At 46.4% G+C, this 17,981-nt stretch overlaps 1 protein-coding gene across 2 annotated transcripts in view; it reads left to right on the forward strand.

Annotated features, from left to right (window-relative positions):
* The first annotated feature begins 1,301 nt into the window (after positions 1 to 1,301).
* MX1 (MX dynamin-like GTPase 1) overlaps positions 1,302 to 17,981 on the forward strand; it is a 27,080-nt gene continuing 10,400 nt past the window's right edge. The window contains exons 1-10 of one of the 2 annotated variants that reach the window (XM_006754326.2): positions 1,302 to 1,394; positions 2,335 to 2,460; positions 8,998 to 9,190; positions 10,250 to 10,387; positions 11,362 to 11,516; positions 12,142 to 12,280; positions 12,964 to 13,162; positions 15,149 to 15,227; positions 16,766 to 16,888; positions 17,245 to 17,386. In XM_006754326.2, the coding sequence (XP_006754389.1) occupies positions 2,371 to 2,460; positions 8,998 to 9,190; positions 10,250 to 10,387; positions 11,362 to 11,516; positions 12,142 to 12,280; positions 12,964 to 13,162; positions 15,149 to 15,227; positions 16,766 to 16,888; positions 17,245 to 17,386 (1,258 nt within the window). In that variant the 5' untranslated portion in view covers positions 1,302 to 1,394; positions 2,335 to 2,370. Of the gene's footprint in view, positions 1,399 to 2,334; positions 2,461 to 8,997; positions 9,191 to 10,249; positions 10,388 to 11,361; positions 11,517 to 12,141; positions 12,281 to 12,963; positions 13,163 to 15,148; positions 15,228 to 16,765; positions 16,889 to 17,244; positions 17,387 to 17,981 lie in introns of both variants that reach the window. The other variant, XM_006754325.2, reaches the window with a different exon arrangement.

Genomic DNA, 17,981 nt, shown 5'->3' on the forward strand with positions numbered 1-17,981 from the left:
GGGCGCGGCCTCCCCCGCCGGGTTCGGAGCGGGGCGTCTGGGCGGCGGGAGCCCCGGGGTGTGGGCGCTGCGGGGCTGCTAATAACGGTCCTGCTAATAACGGTCCCGAAGGGAATGGCGTTGTTCCCCGGGCCAGAGCACACTCGGGTCGCCTTCAGGCTGCCCAGGCTCCCGGAGACCGACCCAAAACAGCCCCGCCAACCGACGGCTTTTCTGCAAAAACTTTGCACAGCACAGTTTCCATTTCTCGTCCTGGCATGTTGCGCTGCGTCACCATGGCTGGCAATGAGACACGCCTCGCCCAGCGGACTTGGCTCGGGGTGTCTCTGGAGTTTAGGGCTGGCCGGTCCTCAGAGGAAACAGCCTGTAGGGAAGGGAAGCCAAAAAAGCACCGCAAGCATTCGGCAGGGAAATGCGGAGGCAGGGAGGAACTCTGACCCCCATGGCGGGGGCTCTTCCACTGGGAATTTTTTTTTTAATATATGTTGTTATTGATTTCAGAGAGGAAGGGAGAGGGAGAGAGAGAAACATCAATGATGAAGGAGCCCTTACTGATCAGCTGCCTCCTGCACGCCCCCTACTGCCCTTGCTGGAATCAAACCCGGACGCTGACACACTATCCACTGAGCCAAACCAGCTAGGGCGAATTTTTTTGTTTTAATTGTATTACCTTCTGGCATCTCTAACGCTCCAAATAAATGTAGTTGTGGTTCCTGAACTGAACAATTGTCCGCAGAGGACCTTAGCACCCAGACAAGACATACATAGCCAGAGAGAATCATGACAAGAAAAACAAACAAAAACACAGGAAGGGAATGTATTTATAAATACAATTCCTGGGATCCTGCTGAGCACAGAAGTCTTTCCAAAGGCATGGAGGTAAGGGTACACTTACAGATTGCAAAAGCCCGTAGTACTCTGAAATTGATCGCCTTTCCTGGTCACCTTTCTCCCACTTTTCCAGAAAAGGAATTCACCCCAGTCTCCCTTGTGTGTGTGTTTTTTAATCTTGCCTTTTAATATTGAGAAAGACTGCATAGCTCTTGGGAGATCGGACAAGAAGCATAGAGAGTATCAGAAAAAAAATTTGATTCAGGCAGTAAATTTACAGCAAGGTTCTGTGCCTCATCCATCCGTCTCAGAATTAAAACATTCAGGATTTACAAGAAGGATTCCGGGAACCACGAATGTGCCTCCAAGTGGGTCCCTCTGTCCCCTCTGTGTTTGCACCATGGGCAGCGATGGGAAAGGACCTAGATGAGTTCTCTCCCTATGTGCAGGGTTTGGGTCTAATCTGTGTGTTTTCCATGACTTGAAGGCGGTGTAGGAGAACAGCTTTGTGTTTCTGTCCAACTCGTCTTTACGTCGTCAAGGAAAAGGAAGTTACATTGGACGTAAGTGGGTGCTTTATATTTTTTATAACATTTATTTTAAACCAAAGGAGGATATTTTTATTTAGTTTTATCCAAGATTATTGGTTGTATAAAAAAATTTAGTGTTTGGAGACTTGTGGTCTCAGAAAATTTTTCAAATGAATTTCAAATATATGCATATATATTGTGTGCAGGCAAGTATAAAGTGGTCAGTTAAATAGTTTCAAAAATAAAATGAATAACATTGAGATACACTTATGTGGAAGAAATGGAATGAAAATATGAAATCAGGGATCAAGAATAAATGACTTGGCGTTAATATTTTTTTAAACGATAGGTTTGGGTATCAAATTACCATAATTAGATTCCTTCAGCTGCATTAGAATCAGTTTTTTTTTTTAGAATGAATTCTATGATAATTTTATTTTTAAATGTACTTAAAAAATACATCATAAATTTCATTCTTTGCCACTATCTAAATTTATGGTGAGAAAAAAATGTTTTAATATGTTTTTATTAAATTTTAGAGAGAGGAGTAAAGGAGAGGGAGAGAGAGATAGAACCATCAATGATGAGAATCATTGATAGGCTGCCTCCTGCACCACCCCTCCCCCTCTGCTGGGGGGTGGGTATGTGCCCTGACTGGGAATCCAACCTATGACCTCTGGTGCGTAGGTCAACACTCAACCAGTGAGCCACACCAGCTAGGCGTGGTGAAAAAAACGTTTGATGTTCAACCTACAATGATGACAGGAAATACCTAGTTTAAAAAAAATCTTTTGGGGTCTAGAAGCATTCTGTAGAGCACTGAGCTGGGAAACAGCCTTTGTCATCATCGGACCTTTGCTTCCTCCGGCTCCTGCTGTCATTTCTTTTTCCGTCAGTAGAGTGGTGGGCTTGGCTGCATGATTGAATGTGCCCAGCTTCTGACTGTGTTCATCCTGATCTACTTGGTTTTCAGCTGAGCCGATAAAGGGAGAAGACAGGTCATTCTAACATGGAAACAGCAAGTCCTGATTCCACCCCTGCACCCAGTCATCCCTTACCAAATGGAGATGCTGTTACGCCGGAGGGAAATCTGGAGACGGTAAGTTGCTGCCTGGAAGTCACTCTCCGTGTGGATGTGAGCCGTGGCCATTTCAGAGCTGCCCCGTGCGTGGCGATGCCACTGTGGCCGGAGAGGCTCGCTCCCTCACGTCTCTCGGAGCAGATCAAGGATGTGGATCCTACAGCCTGAGCCCTTCTTGCAAATGAATGTAGACTTTTTGCCTTAGCTGATGCTGGTTAGGGTGCAATTTTGGCCTGGGTCCTGGGCGCTGGGAACCCTGTGTTACCAGTTGCTCACGACATGATTCAGTCTCAAACTGCAACCCTCTGAGGTGTCATCATGACATTCCCTCACAGGGCAGCCATGTTGGTGTCTGTTTCCCCAAAATCAAGACATATTTTTTTAAAATACATTTTATTGATTTTTTACAGAGAGGAAGGGAGAGAGAGAGAGAGTTAGAAACATCGATGAGAGAGAAACATCGATCAGCTGCCTCCTGCACATCCCCCACTGGGGATGTGCCCACAACCCAGGTACATGCCCTTGACCGGAATCGAACCTGGGACCTTTCAGTCCTCAGGCTGACACTCTATCCACTGATCCAAACTGATTTCGGCAAGACATATTTTTGTTGGGAACCAAATTTAGCTTCTGGAATCAGTTGGCCTACATTTGATCCCAACACTGACACTTTCAGCTGCGTGATCTTCAGTTATTCCTCCCTTTATGTGCCTGGTTTTCCATCTTTAAAGGGCATAAGAATTTTATTTACTTCCGGTGGCTGTTGAGAGGAGTGAATGCAGGAAGCTTGGGCACTTAGAAAAAGCTCCTTTTCTTGCTGTTACGTGTTTTCAAGCCACGGATCAGCTCCTTTCAAGCTGACTCCATTTTCATGATCAGTGTTACCAGTATCTCAAACAATATTAAAAACCATGTTGAAGGACATAGGAAAATAAAAAGTTCTGCCCACCTTTCCACCCTAATACAGACAGTCCTCGGGTTACGTCAGACTCGACGTACGTTGTTTCGTGGTTATGTCACCATCTCCCATTTATTTATTAAAAAAAAAGTTCTGTCATGTTGACGTATGTACATACGTGCTTTATGTTTTTTATCATTTACCACAAGTAAAGGTCAGGAATTGTTATCTTTCTTTTAAATTTTTTTACTGTTTCACTTCATCACTGCTGTGGATGTGCTCCATGTGAGTGACGTAGGTGCTTATGTAGGTGGCTTCCGACTTACGGCTGTGCCGTAGGAACGGATCTCCAACGTAACCCGAGGACCTGCTGTATAACTGTCTCGGGCCTGGCTGTAACTGGTGGTGTAGGGGCAGTAAGGATTCGCACAGCTCACACCCACCTGCTAGGAAGTAGCCTGACCTCTTGCAGGCAAGTTGAACAGTGTGTCTGGTGATCTGGCAATTCTACTTCTAGGTGTCGATCTTGGTTCTCAAAGTGTGGTCCCCAAATCAGTGATAGCATCGCCTGGGATGCTATTATGCAGATGATATTTGAAATGCAGATGTTCACACCCACACACACTCCTCCCCTGTGCCGGGAGCCGGTCCATCCTTGCTGTTTCAAGGGACCTGGCATATATGGCATACTGTTCTTAATATGTTTGCTCAGAAGACAGAACTCAGAAGACAGAACCTACACAGAACTTAGAGACAGAAGAACTTCACTGGAGAGAACATGGCAAAAGATCCTGGACAGAACCTGGCTACAGAACTTGGTTGGAGAACCTAGCGGGAACCTGGATACTGAACCTGGCTGGAGACCCTGACAAGAGAACCCGGCTATGATGAGCAACTGAACACTGTCTCTGTGTCATTCCTTCTTCGCCGACTCCGTCCACACCTTTGGGGAACCCCTGGACCTGCTGGGGTTGGACCCCAGCACCCCTGGACCTAGAAAACTAAAACTCCAGGAGGGGGCCTTTAACAAGCCCTCCAGATGATTCTACTTCAGGTTTATGTTTGAAAACCACTATGCAAACTCTTGCCCATTCCCCCTGGGAGCCGTGCTTCTAACAGCATTGTTTATAAATAGCAAAACCCAGGGCCAACACAGGTGCCCATGTGTGATTGTGGTGTGTGTATGCAGCAGAGTTCTACTAGGATATAGCAGTGAAATGAATGAACTAGGTTTCCAGGCACCCAGATAGCTGCATCTAAAAAACAGTGGTGAGCCAAAGAATCGCGTCATAGAAGAAATGTACAGTGTGGTCTCATTTATGTAAAGTTCCAAAACAAGCAACAGTAAGCAATGTGTTGTTCAGGGAAAGATGGTTCGATGGTACAACAATGAAGAAGAGCAGATATGTGGTTATCACAAGCCTCAGGGTAGAAGGACCTTCTGAGGGGTGAAGGGGCAGTAGGAGGCTGGTGATTAGGGAGGGGGTGGACGGAGTGTCTTAAGTCCTGAGAATATGTGTTTTCTTAACCCAGGTGGTTGGCACATGTGCATTTGCTAATGATTCATCTTTTATACACTCTTGTGAAGGGATGATAAAAAAAAAAAAAAAAGAAAACCAAAATAAGCAATAGGGGGGTTGGATACTGAGGCTACTCGAGGACACATGGGCTTTCCCTGTGGCAGGGTGTTCTGCTTTCTTAAGTGTTCTTATGGAGAAAAGTTGCACTAGATACTTAAAAAAAATAGCAAAGAAGATTTTATTCAAGATTATTGCAACGGAGGAGAGAGATTGAGCTCAGTGTGGAATATAAGTACAACTGGAGTTTATAGCCAGTAGGCAGGGTGAGAGAGAAGGAGGGAGAAATGCTAAGAGGGACTTGATTATCTATCAAAGGTGAGGGATTCTGGATGAACTGGCTTAGCAGCAGGCTGAGGAGAGGGCTCAATAGAGCCCCACTCAAGGTTAGTTGAGGGAGTCCTTGCCAGTGTGTACCCCATTTTCTACTGAATTTGTCAGTATTCCCGTATATGAAGTTTTGAACTCATACATATTCTGTAAGGCAGTGGTTTGCAACCTGAGGCAAATTTGCATCTTGGAACATGTTGCAAAGTCTGGAGATATTTTGGTTGTCAAAACTCATGGAGGCCCTAACCGGTTTGACTCTATGGATAGAGCGTCGGCCTGCCGACTAAAGGATCCCAGGTTCAATCCTGGTCAAGGGAATGTACCTTGGTTGCAGGCTCAATCCCCAGTAGGGATTGTGCAGGAGGCAGCTGATCGATGTTTCTCTCTCATTGATATTTCTAACTCTCTATCCCTCTCCCTTTCTGTAAAAATCAATCCTATAAAATAAAAGCCTAATATGCTAAGTGTCCAGTCATCCGGTTGTCCATTTAACCAATTAAAGCATAATATGCTAATGATATGCTAAGGCCGCTCAACCGCTCACTATGATGTGCACTGACCACCAGGGGGAGACAGTTGACTGGTAGGTTAGCTTGCTGCTGGGGTCTGGCCAATCAGGACTGAGCGAGATGGGCCGGACATGCCCTGGAGCACTCCTGCGATCCCTCCCCAGGTGGCCAACCTCCTGCATCCTTCCCCAGCCCCTATTGTGTACCAGTAGGGTCCCTCAGCCTGGCCTGTGCCCTCTCACAATCCAGGACCTCTTGGGGGATGTCAGAGAGCAGGTTTCGGCCTAATCCCTCAGCCAGGCCCAGGGACCCCACTGGTGCATGAATTCGTGCAATGGGCCTCTAGTCTATATAATAAAAGCCTAAGTGACTGTTATGGCAGAATGACCAGAATGACCCGTTGCTATGATGCACATTGACCACCAGGGGGAAGATGCTCAATGCAGGAGCTGCCCCCTGGTGGTCAGTGTGTTCCCACAGGCGGAGTGCTGCTCAGCCAGAAACCAGGCTTACGACTGGCGAGCGCAGCAGTGGTGGTGGGAGCCTCTCCCACTTCCGCAGCAAAGCTAAGAAGCAGCTAGTCGAGTGCAGCGAGCAGGTGGGTGGTGAGGAGTGAGGGGTCCTGGACTGCTAGAGGGCGCAGGCCGGGCTGAGGGTCCCCTCCCCCATGAGTGCATGAATTTTGTGCACCAGGCCTCTAGTAAAATATACTTAAAAATTTTGAACCATTAAAAAACAACAACAACAAAAAAACTCATGGAGAATAGTGAATAGAGGCCCAGGATTCTGCCAAATCTCCTTATAATACTAGAATGCAGGATAGCCCCCCACCACAAAGACTTGTCTGGCCCAAAATATAAGTAGCTTCTTACCATAACGTAAAGGAAATATTCTAGTAAAATTTATGTATATTATAAAACACACTCAAAAATGGGAATTAAAAAGGAAAAGATAAGCCTTGACCAGTTTGGCTCAGTGGATAGAGCGTCAGTCTGCAGACTGAAGGGTCATGGGTTCGATTCCGGTCAAGGGCATGTACCTTGGTTGCGGGCACATCTCCAGTGGGGGGTATGCAGGAGGCAGCTGATCGATGTTTCTCTCTCATCGATGTTTCTGACTCTCTATCCCTCTCCCTTCCTCTTTGTAAAAAATCAATAGAATATATTTTTTTTAAAAAAGGAAAAGATAAAATTAATTTCTCTTTTTCTTAATTGGGTGGTTTTCTCACTGTTGAGTTTTGAGAGTTCTTTGTAATTCTGGGTACAAGTTCTTTGTCAGATATATGCTTTGCAAACATATTCTCCCAGACTGTAGCTTGTTTTTCATTCTCTTAACAGCCTCATATAAACATCCAATGTTTTCATTTTGATGAAGTTGAATTTGTCAGTTGGTTTCTTTTATGGATTCTGCTTTTGGAACCATACCTAAGAAACCATAGCCTAATCCACAGTCACAGAGATTTTCTTCTATGTTTTCTTCTAGAACTTCTGTAGTTTTAAGTTTTCCATTTAGGTTTATGACCCATTGTGAGCAAATGCTTGTATATGGTGTGATAGATTTTAGGTGGTGTGTGTGTGTGTGTGTGTGTGTGTGTGTTTGCGTGCTGATAACTAGATTATTCCACTACCATTTGTTGAAAAGCTTATCCTTTTTCCACTGCATAGTTCTTACACTATTGTAAAAAATCAGTTATTCATATACGTGTCAGTTTATTTCTGGAAATGTATGTGATCTATCAATTTCTTTCTCCATTTTTATACCAGTACTAGAGACATGGTGCACGAAATTTGTGCTCTGGGGGGAGGTGGGGGTCCCTCAGCCCAGCCTGTGCCCTCTCACAGTCCGGGAATCCCATGGTTGATCACCCTAAAGAGGTAGGCCCTGACCACCCAGCCAGGGCTCCATGATGGATCGCCCCCACAGAGGGAGGCCCTGCCCACCTGCCACAGCGCTGCCACAGCCGGGGCCTCCCTCTGCAAAGCCATCATGGGGTGATGGCTGGGCCCCCAACCAATCGCATCACACCTGCCTTAGCTGGTAGTGCCAAGGGTGTCATAGCATGGTTGTCCGGAAGGTTGTCCAGATGGTCGTTCTGCTGTTCGGTGGTTCAGTTGATTTGCATATTACGATTTTATTATTATAGATTACATTGTTTGGGTTACTGAAGCTTTATAACAATTATTGAAATATAGTAATGTTAGCCCTCCAATTTTGTTCTTTATTTTCAAAGTCATTTTGACTGTTCTATGAGTATTTAGACCATTTATATTTGTTGTGATTGTTAGTATTAATGGTTTTGAGAAGATCATTTTGCTATTTATTTTCTATTTACCCTATCTGTTCTTCATTTCTTCTTTTTCTGCCTTCTTTTAAGTTCATCAAGTATTTTTTATGATTCTATTTTACCTTCTTTGTTGGCTTATTACATAGAATTGCCTGAGTGTCTCTATTAAACATTATTAACTTTACCTTCAAGGAATATTATTCTATTTCATGTCTAATATGAGAACCTGACAAGTTTGCTCTCATGTCTCCCCTCCTGGCCTTCATGCTATTTTTGTCATGAATTTTAACTTTACCTATATCATAAGTCCCACAATATATCGTTATTTTTGTTCAGTCAAATTTATTTTAAATGTATTTAAGTAATTTAAAAAGTATAGTAGTTACCATTTCTAGTGTAGATTCCTTTGTGTAGATTAAGATTTCCATCCAGTGCCACTTTCCTTCTGCTGGGAGGAATTTAACATTTCCTGTGGTGCAAGTCTGCTTGTGATGAATTTGTTCACCTGTGGTATATCTGAAAGAGTCTTTATTTCACTTTCATTTTTAAAAGGCATATTTAGTATTTTAAAAATGCTGTTCCACTGTCTTCTCACTTGCATGATTTCTGACGAGAAGTCTGCTGAAATCTCACCTGTGTTCCTCTATACATAACATGTCATTCTCTGACTGCTTTAACCATTTTCTCAATATCGCTGTGTTTGAGCAATTGGACTAGATTGATGTAGTTCACAATAGTTTCTTGTGCTTGAGGTTCATTGAGTTTCTTGGACCTTTGGGTTAATAGTTTTCATCAAGTTTGGAAAAATGTTAATCTATCATTTTTTTTTTTCTGTTCCTCTCCCACTCTCTTTCGGTAACTTGAATAACCTGTATATTGGGCAAGTTGAAGTTGTCCATCTTTGATGGAGCATGACCTGCAAGCCATGACAAAATCCTCTGATTCTGCTTTTGCTAGACGTTGGAGAATAGCCTGTGCAGCCAGTACGAGGAGAAGGTGCGCCCCTGCATCGACCTCATCGACTCCCTGCGGGCCCTGGGCGTGGAGCAGGACCTGGCCCTGCCCGCCATCGCCGTCATCGGGGACCAGAGCTCGGGAAAGAGCTCCGTGCTGGAGGCGCTGTCTGGTGTCTCCCTCCCCAGAGGCAGCGGTAAGAACTTACCCTCTCTATCAGTCAGCTACAGCTGCCATAGCAAACTACCATAGGCTGAGTGGCTTAAACAATAGAAATTTGTTTCTCACAGTTCTGGAGGCTATAGAAGTTCAAAATCAAGGTGTCAACAGGCTTGGTTTTTCCCAAGGCTGCTCTCCTTGTGCAAATGACCATCTTCTCGCTGAATCCTCACATGGCCTTTTCTCTGTGTGTACACATGTGAGGTGTCTCTTCCTCTTTTTAGAAGGATGTCAGCCATATTGGTTAGTGACCCACCTTTAGGACCTTATTTATCCTTAATCACCTCTTTAAAGGAGGGTCCTATCTTCGAATACAGTCACATTGGAGGTTGGGGTTTCAACATGTAAATTTTGAGGGGGGCACCATTTAGTCCATAATACCCACTCACTGCACAATTCTGTGTGGTTTATACATAACCTGCACTGTGTGGAAGGGCTTGAGTAAGTGCATATGGGTCTCCAGCCCAGGATTCTGTGCATGTGGGCGCCTTTCCTGAGCCCCTTCCCCAGAGCTGACCATCCATCTGAGAGGCAAAGATTGGTTCTCTGATCATTGGTGCTGTTTGAGCTACAAGACCAAGGATATCAGTGAGGGCTCATGGACACAGACAGACCTGAAATGGGTCTTGACATGCTCTGGATATGGAGGATGGATAGACCATCTTTGGTCTTGGTCTTTCTGGATAGATGCCTCTCTGACAGGAGTAGTGTATATTAGGGGATAATGGAGGATGTTTGCATAAGTTTGTTATTTCCCACTTGAGTTGGAGACAAAACACTGGGATGAAGCAAGATACTTAAAATAGAGGCTTTCAAGCATTAAGGAGCCAAAAATCACCTCAGATGTATATTCTAAGTGCACATTTCTGAGGCTATCACAGATGTCATGCATTAGAGTATCAGAGGGTGAGACCAGAACGTTAGCAGTGTGAACAGTCTCCAAGATTATATGAAACTTTGAGAGCCATTGATCCAAGGCCACCATATAGGACTTTTAAGAGCAGAGTATGGAACTGATATGCACCTGGCTTCCTAGGTATTGTTACAAGATGTCCCCTGGTGCTGAAACTGAGAAAACTTAGGCATGATGATGAGTGGAAAGGCAAAGTCACTTACCGAGACCTGGAGATTGAGCTTTCTACTGCTTCGGAGGTAGAACAGGAAATCAGGAAAGGTAAGTACCCCATATTCATTCATCCTCACCTATTTGGATGTCAGGTCAAACCAGGTGAAGTGGGTGGGGTCTGCCTGTCCATGTTCCCACTCTCTCCTTTCTGGGTCCGCCTGGCACCCTTGGGAACCATCCATCCCTCTCTCCCTCCTGCTCATCAGGCCCCAGATCTCTCATATTTTATCTTCTTTTCCCTCATTAACACATTGTATGCGGGAAATGTATTTATATGTTTTACGTTGACTGTAGTAGTAGAGCACGGGACACGTATTAATACGTTTTTTATAGACTAGCAGTAGAATGCGGGTAATGTATAAATACGTAAACTAAAGTTATTGTAATTTTACTGAATGTTGCCATTTGAGCAAAAAATTAGCAAAAGTGGCCCACACCACCTGTTAGCGCGCGATAAAAACTACCCACAAACAATGTGTTAAGACAGTGCTTTTGAGCAGATTCTGACCTCAGTAATGTATTGCTTAGTATACACGTTAAGTATCTGAGGATGATGTGAATTTTAAAATGGAAAGCTTGTCCTCAAATATTGAGTCTTTTTTATTTAAGGGCTTCCCCACTCCGCAGACCTGATGGAAGAGGAATCCGGGTGGGCCTTTTCCTCCAGGAGCAGAATAGATGTGTTTACAGAATCCTTGTTTAGACTAATTTATGGAAGGTCTCGGTAGACATAAACCACAGAGACCATTTGACCAATTTGAGACATCCAAAGGGAGAAATCAGACTTGAAGTTGATAAAGACAAAGGAGTAACACAGTTAGTCGCTGCTAACTGTGATTGAGACGAATAGATAACTTTTCCTTATTGACTTTAATTTCTTCCTACCATGTCACATACTTAAGTTTCAGTCATTTGGGGAAGGTACAAAAGTGACTGGTAGGTGTTGCCTTCAGAGGATTCGCTGTAATGGGTAACTTTCATCCTAAGTGCTATTTGGTTTTTCTTTTTTTCTTCTTCTCTAGCCCAGAATGTCATTGCTGGGGAAGGTGTGGGAATCAGTCAAGAGCTAATTAATCTGGAGGTCAGCTCCCCTCACGTGCCAGATCTGACCCTGATAGACCTTCCTGGCATCACCAGGGTGGCTGTGGGGAATCAGCCAGCTGACATCGGACGTCAGGTGAAACTTCAGGCTTCATCTTGACCTTGGTCTTGTGCGGGAGGGAGGCTTCATTAGAGCAATAGAGAATTCAGGGCTGAGGCTGAGGGTTGGGTATTAGGAGGTATGAGTAGGGAATTTTGAGCGCATGATGGCTGCAGTTTTCTCCACCAAGTCAGGTAGAGGCTTCTCTGGACAGAGTGAGGCAAACAGGCAAAATTGGAAATATGTTTTCTCTGTTTTATGTATTTTATGGTGATGCATTTTTAGGTATAGTCACATTTTGTGGCATATCTAAACAGGCATGTATTATAGAAGGATCTTACGTGGGAAGAAAGAGCACTAGAAACAATATAATGATATTTCCCTATCAATGACTCTCATCCTATGGATTAATGACCTAGGCAAGACTTGAGCAATTCTTGTAGCATCTTGTTTTTTTGTGACCATCAGATTTGAGGTTTTAGGAGATGGTTAATGAGCAGAAACCTTGGTTTTCCCTGACCCCAGAGCTCTTTCTGCCACAGAGAACTTAGTTCCTCAAACTCTGGCTCGGGAAGAGCTGCTAGGCTTGTGTTGAGGGGGGGGATACCCCTGGGACTCCAAGAACCTAGCTCAACTCTCACATCCCCTCATTTTCTTACAGATTATAGCACTCATCAAGAAGTACATCCTGAGGCAACAGACCATCATGTTGGTGGTGGTGCCCAGTAACGTGGACATCGCCACCACAGAGGCGCTGAGCATGGCTCAGGAGGTGGACCCCGATGGAGACAGGACCATAGGTAAGAAGAGGGACGAACCGACAAATGGTAGGGGGTCTGATAGTGGGAAAGCATCCCTTGAATCCAAATGGGTGTTTGTTGGCACACATGCAGGGTGGGGAGGGGGGCTGCACCCAGCAGATGAGACTGCTAAGGTGTCAGGTTTGGTGCCCACTGAGTGCGGATGGCGCGGGCCACGTGGATTCTTGTTGGCCACAAGTGGGCCCATAACCCTTGTCTGCCTGCTTACAAAAGGCCTGCTGAGTTCAGGGATTGGGGCAAAACCTGAAAGCAGTTGTCAGTTAACAGTGAATTTGAGGGTGGGGAAAAAAGGAAGGATGTGTGACACATGCCACAACATGGATGAACCTTGAAAATATTTTGCCAGGTGAAATAAGCCAAATAACACATATATTGGGTCCCTAGAGGAGTCAGATTCATAGAGATAGAAAGCAGAATGGAGGGTGCCAGGGGCTGGGAGGGGGGAATGGGGAGTGAGTGTTTAATGGGGACAGAGTGTCAGACGGGGAAGATGGAAAGTTCCGTGCATTGCACCTGGACTCTGCAAGCCCTATGGTCTGCCCTCAAGCAAGGTTGGGGGAAGCGGGTGGCCACGAGACTCTCCTCCCCCAGGTGGTGAGCTGACCACTCCTCGCTCCAACGGAGCTGTGAGTGTCCCCTAATTGAAAGTCTCTGGTTCACAGGGATCCTGACAAAGCCCGACCTGGTGGACAGAGGCACGGAAGACAAGGTCGTTGACGTGGTGCGAAACCTCGTCTACCACCTGAAGAAGGGCTACATGATCGTCAAGTGCCGGGGCCAACAGGACATCCAGTACCAGATGAGCCTGTCCAAGGCCCTGCAGAGAGAGAGGGCCTTCTTCGAGGACCATCCTTATTTCAGGTACGCCCGGCTCCGCTTTCCCAAGGTCAAACCTAACCAAGGACCTCTGTCCTCCCCGGGGAAAACCGATGTGTGAGTGTTTGATCCTGAGAGTGACTGTGGGATTTCCCTGGAAGAAAGATGGAGGAATTCACATGCATGGAATTCACATGGAGGAATTCACATTCACAAACAAAACAAAACAAAAACAAAAGAAAACCCCCACAAACTTGTAAAAAAATCAAATTAAGGAGTGAACTTGCTACAATAATTTAAAGAGTATGGTGCTGGAACCAGAATAAAAGCATAAATACAACAAATAGGGAAAAAGTAGTAAACCCAAAATAGACCCAGATACATGTATTGGATATATGATAAATGTGGCCTTTCAAATCCATGGGCCATGTCATTTTGATGATTAATCAGTGGCACTGAAAACATCATTTAATGTTTGGGGGAAAAAGTTAAACTTTGTGCCCTGAACATTCACATTACACCAAAATAAATACTGGTTGAAGCTTATAGATGGAGAGTTTAGAATCCCATGATAGAGATCTGTCTAACTCTAAGGCCAAAGACAAGAATTTTCTTAAAAGGAAGAGACAGTTAAATTGGCAGATTGAAAAGACTGAGAAGATGCAGAGGTGGCAGGAAGGAGGAGCCTGGCTCTGCCCCGGGGCAGGGAGCCTCTGGCACAGCCTCTTCAGGGCGCTTTGGTACCCGGCCAAAAAGATGTCAATGAAAAGGTGCTTATGGGATGTTGAGGCCCTTGTGTGCACACCTGTGTAGGCAGGTGGAGCCCCACGCACATTGTTAATATCATCACGATCAATTCTCCCAGAAGCCCGTGGAGAGTCTTGTTCAGAATCGACAGGTGTGTAAACAGCTATTCACACACCTCTGAGCACAGCAGCACTGGTCACAAAGGCCAAAGATGAAACAACTCAAGTATCTATTGACAGATGAATGGGTAAACAAAATGTGATCTATTCATACGATGGAATATTAGCCTTAAGAAAGAAGGACATTCTGACTCCTGCTACAACATGGATGAACCTCGAGAACAGTATACTAAGTGAAATAAGCTGGTCACTGTACGATTTACATAAGGTCCTGAGAGTGGTCGTAGTCATGGAGACAGAGTGTAGGATGGCGGGAGCCAGGGCCTGGAGCTGGGGGATGGGGAGTTAGTGTTCAACGGGGACAGGGTTTCACTTTGAGAAGATGGAACGTTCAGGAGCTGGATGGTAGAGACTTTTTCACAACAGCATCAATGTGCTTAATACCCCTGAGCTGTGTACTTAGCAATGGTTAAAACGGTAAATTTTATGAGATGTGTATTTTACGACAATTAGACAAATGGACAGGTGTGGAAAGAGAACTTGAGCTTGTGTGTAATCTCACTAATAGGTATGTCGACTCGTGCTTTCCTGCCTTTTATATTGCCAAGCTTTGTGCAATGTCAGAACCCTGTCGTAACTCACCCTGGGAACTCAGAGTTGGACTGACTGAGGAGGGCGTGGCTTCCTTCGCCCGAGCAACCATGGTCTCAGTCCTCGTCTCGGGGAAGCCGTGTCCCCTGGTTCCATGGTCACCCTCACACCTATGTAAATAACGGGTCAATATAATTTTATGAAGTCCTCTACCGATATGCACTATATATATATCTACATGTGTGGTGCACACAGAATGTGTGTGTGTGTGTGTGTGTGTGTGTGTGTGTGTGTGATGAAAACGTATCTGTAGGTGGCTGTATTTTTGTAAAGACACATTTCACACATCAACTGGAAGGGGTCATTCTATACTACTTTTGAATGATCTGAATTGACTAAAATGCAGTCATCCTTCTATACGATTCAATTCTGAACATTGACGGGGCACCTACCAACAGCAGGGCACTCCCTCCAGTTGGAAGTTACTGGATTTGCCGTGACTTCCGCAGGCAGCTGCACAAAGCCTTCTGTGGCTACACTAAGATGGGTGTGTGTGTGCCGTCTTCTCTTGCAGGGATCTCCTGGAGGAGGGAAAGGCCACGATCCCCTGCCTGGCAGAAAGACTGACCAATGAGCTCATCGCACACATCAGTGTAAGCAGAGGGAGGGCTGAATGTCCTCTGGGTAGAATCCTACAAACAGCAAGCTGGATCATGGCATGGCGACGCTGAACTGTCAGCGAGCACATGGAACTCCCACGCATCTGTGAAGATGCAGGCCCAGGCTCAGTGGGTCTGGAATGTGGCCTGAAACCCCCCGTTTCTAGAGAAGGGCCCGGGTCATGCATGGTGCTTGTCAGAGGCCCACACAGTGAGAGGGATGCTGACAGTGTCCACTTGGTCGAATTAAAAATCAAGACCTTCTGAGCACTGTTCTAACTCTTCCTTTCTCACCGCCTGCCACTGTCAGCCTGCCTTGGTAACTGTAATAATCGTATTTCATTTCTTAACATTTTTCTGCTTTTCCAATCTGTCCGCACAGTCTCTTGCTCTTGCCCATTTTCGATCCTTTTAAAAGATGCCTTTGCATGTATTTCTGTTGTGCCTTGAACTCGATGGTTCCAGAATCAGAAGCCGGGTGTGCTGGGTTCCGCGGGCCGTTCCCACAGGGCCTTGGGCGGGAATTTTGACTGGCAGCCTGAGTTTCTTGGAACTTGGTCTGTGGGGATTTGCAGAAGCCTGGGTTCAATGGGGCTTTTCGGGGAGAGGCAGCGTTTGCTTCTAGCTTGAATCATGTTAGCTTCTTAGCTGGAGGTTTGGGGACCCCTCGGCAAGTGTGAAGTTGGGGAACAAACCTGTCTGAGTGCTGGCTGTGGGTACAGACTCTCCATGGAGATTTTCTCTTCCCCTCCACTTGGCACAGAGTCCAGGCGTGGCACACAGTCCCCCAGGAACGGGCTGGTGGGCAGGCTGTGCCTCTGCTATGATGAGGGCATCATGTCAGGACCCCAGGTTTATCTAGAAAGAAGGTGCTCGTCCCTTAGATTCCTGCCTGGAGCAAGCCCCCGGGGATTTCTCCTTCGCCTCAGCATCACCTCAGGCGAGTTCAAGCTTTCTCTCACAAATGCCCTTGAGGCCAAATCGAGCCTTACTGCGGCTCTCCTCTGGCATCCGTGGGCGCCCACTGTCAGCTGGCTTTGGCTGCTGGGTGTCTGTGAACACCTGCCAGCTCACTGACACGTTTAAAGGCTGCGTGTGACATGCTAGCCGGCGTCTTTAGATGCTCGCCGTGGAAGGCTGAGCCGGCACGTGCACTCCACCTTATGGTTGTTATTAGAGACACAGGGCCTGATCACTTTCCGTCTCGCACAACAGCATGAAAGTAGCTAAATCTCAAATTGTTGCAGGTGCACTTTTTCCGAACCCACTAGACAAATTGCTTTTCCAGGGCCCAGGAGCCATGCCAAGGGGTCGTCTGGCATGGGCAAGGCTGTTTGCACGGGAACGGGAGGGTGGGCAGCCCCGGGTGGGAAGCAGTGCCCTCTCTCCAGGCAGGAGAGTCCTTATAGAGGAAGCCGGGAAGTCAGATGCCCTGCTCAGCTGCCCGCACCTCGCAGAGGGAGGCCTGGGCCATCTTTTCATTCCCGGTTCACGTTGCTGTATTTCCATGACTTTCTTCCTGCTTTCCCCAGAAATCTCTGCCCCTGTTAGAAAATCAAATAAAGGAGAACCAGCAGAGTATAACAGAGCAGTTGCAGAAGTATGGCATGGACATCCCGGAAGAAGAAACTGAGAAAATGTTCTTTCTGATTGACGTGAGTAGCGCCGTGGCATCGCGCTGAAGGGTCACACCCTGAATGTATGAAAGGGGCCGCGTGCCTTATGCGCTTCTTTCTTTTCTGTCCACTGAGCACCAGATAGGGCCCGGGTTTGAGGGTCGGGGAGCAGGGAGGTGGGGTGTGGAGGGTAGAGGGTCACATTGCTCCTGGATTCCTCATCATGGGACTCACCCAAGACCCCAAAGGCCTTAAGGGAAGAGTGGGGGGGCCTGGTGCCCATTCCCCAGAGTGGCCCGTAGGCAGCAAGAATGCCTTGCCCCTCAGCACGTGTATCATCTCAGATCCCGCCACGCTAGCATCTGACATAGCTCCACTGTGCTTCCTCTTCACAGAAAATCAATGCATTTAATCAGGACATCCAAGCCTTAGTAGAGGGGGAGGAATCTGTGTGGGGCGACGACAGTCGGCTGTTCACCAGAATCCGGATGGAGTTCGGCAAGTGGAGCATTGAGATCGAAAAGAGTTTCCAGAGAGGTGAGTCTGAGGCACCACCACACACACAGCTTCGTTACCTCTTTAAACACCCTCGCTCCAAACACAGCCACTTTCTGAGGCATTAGTGGCGAGGGCTTCAACGTGTTAATTTGGGGGAGACAGAATTCAGACTGTAACACCACATGATGGAATGTTACTCAGCCATCGCAAGGCCTGGAGTGCTGGCTCGGGGTACCGCGTGGCTGAAGCGTGAAGGCTCATGCTCGGTGAAAGAAGTGAGACACAAAAAGCCACGTGCCATGTGATTCCTTCCACAGGATATGTCCACAGTAGGCAGATCCACGGAGGCTGAAGGTAGATCTGTGGTTTCCAGGGGCTGAGGAAGAAGGGTGGGAGGGACCCAATGGGCACAGGGTTCCTGGGGGCAATGGGAATGCTTGAGGGTTAGATAGTAGTGATGGCTGCACAGCTTTGTGAACATACCCAAAACTGCCACATTGTACACTACAATAGGTGAATTTTACAATACATGGCTTGCATCTCCATTTAAAACATTTCTATGAGAAAGTATCTCCTGACCAAGAAAGGGAACCCAGGCTACGACCCCTGGTTAGTTCTCCCAAAAGCAGACCCA

Source organism: Myotis davidii, unplaced genomic scaffold (assembly GCF_000327345.1).
Source record: "Myotis davidii unplaced genomic scaffold, ASM32734v1 scaffold512, whole genome shotgun sequence".
NCBI classification, from domain to species: Eukaryota; Metazoa; Chordata; class Mammalia; order Chiroptera; family Vespertilionidae; genus Myotis; species Myotis davidii.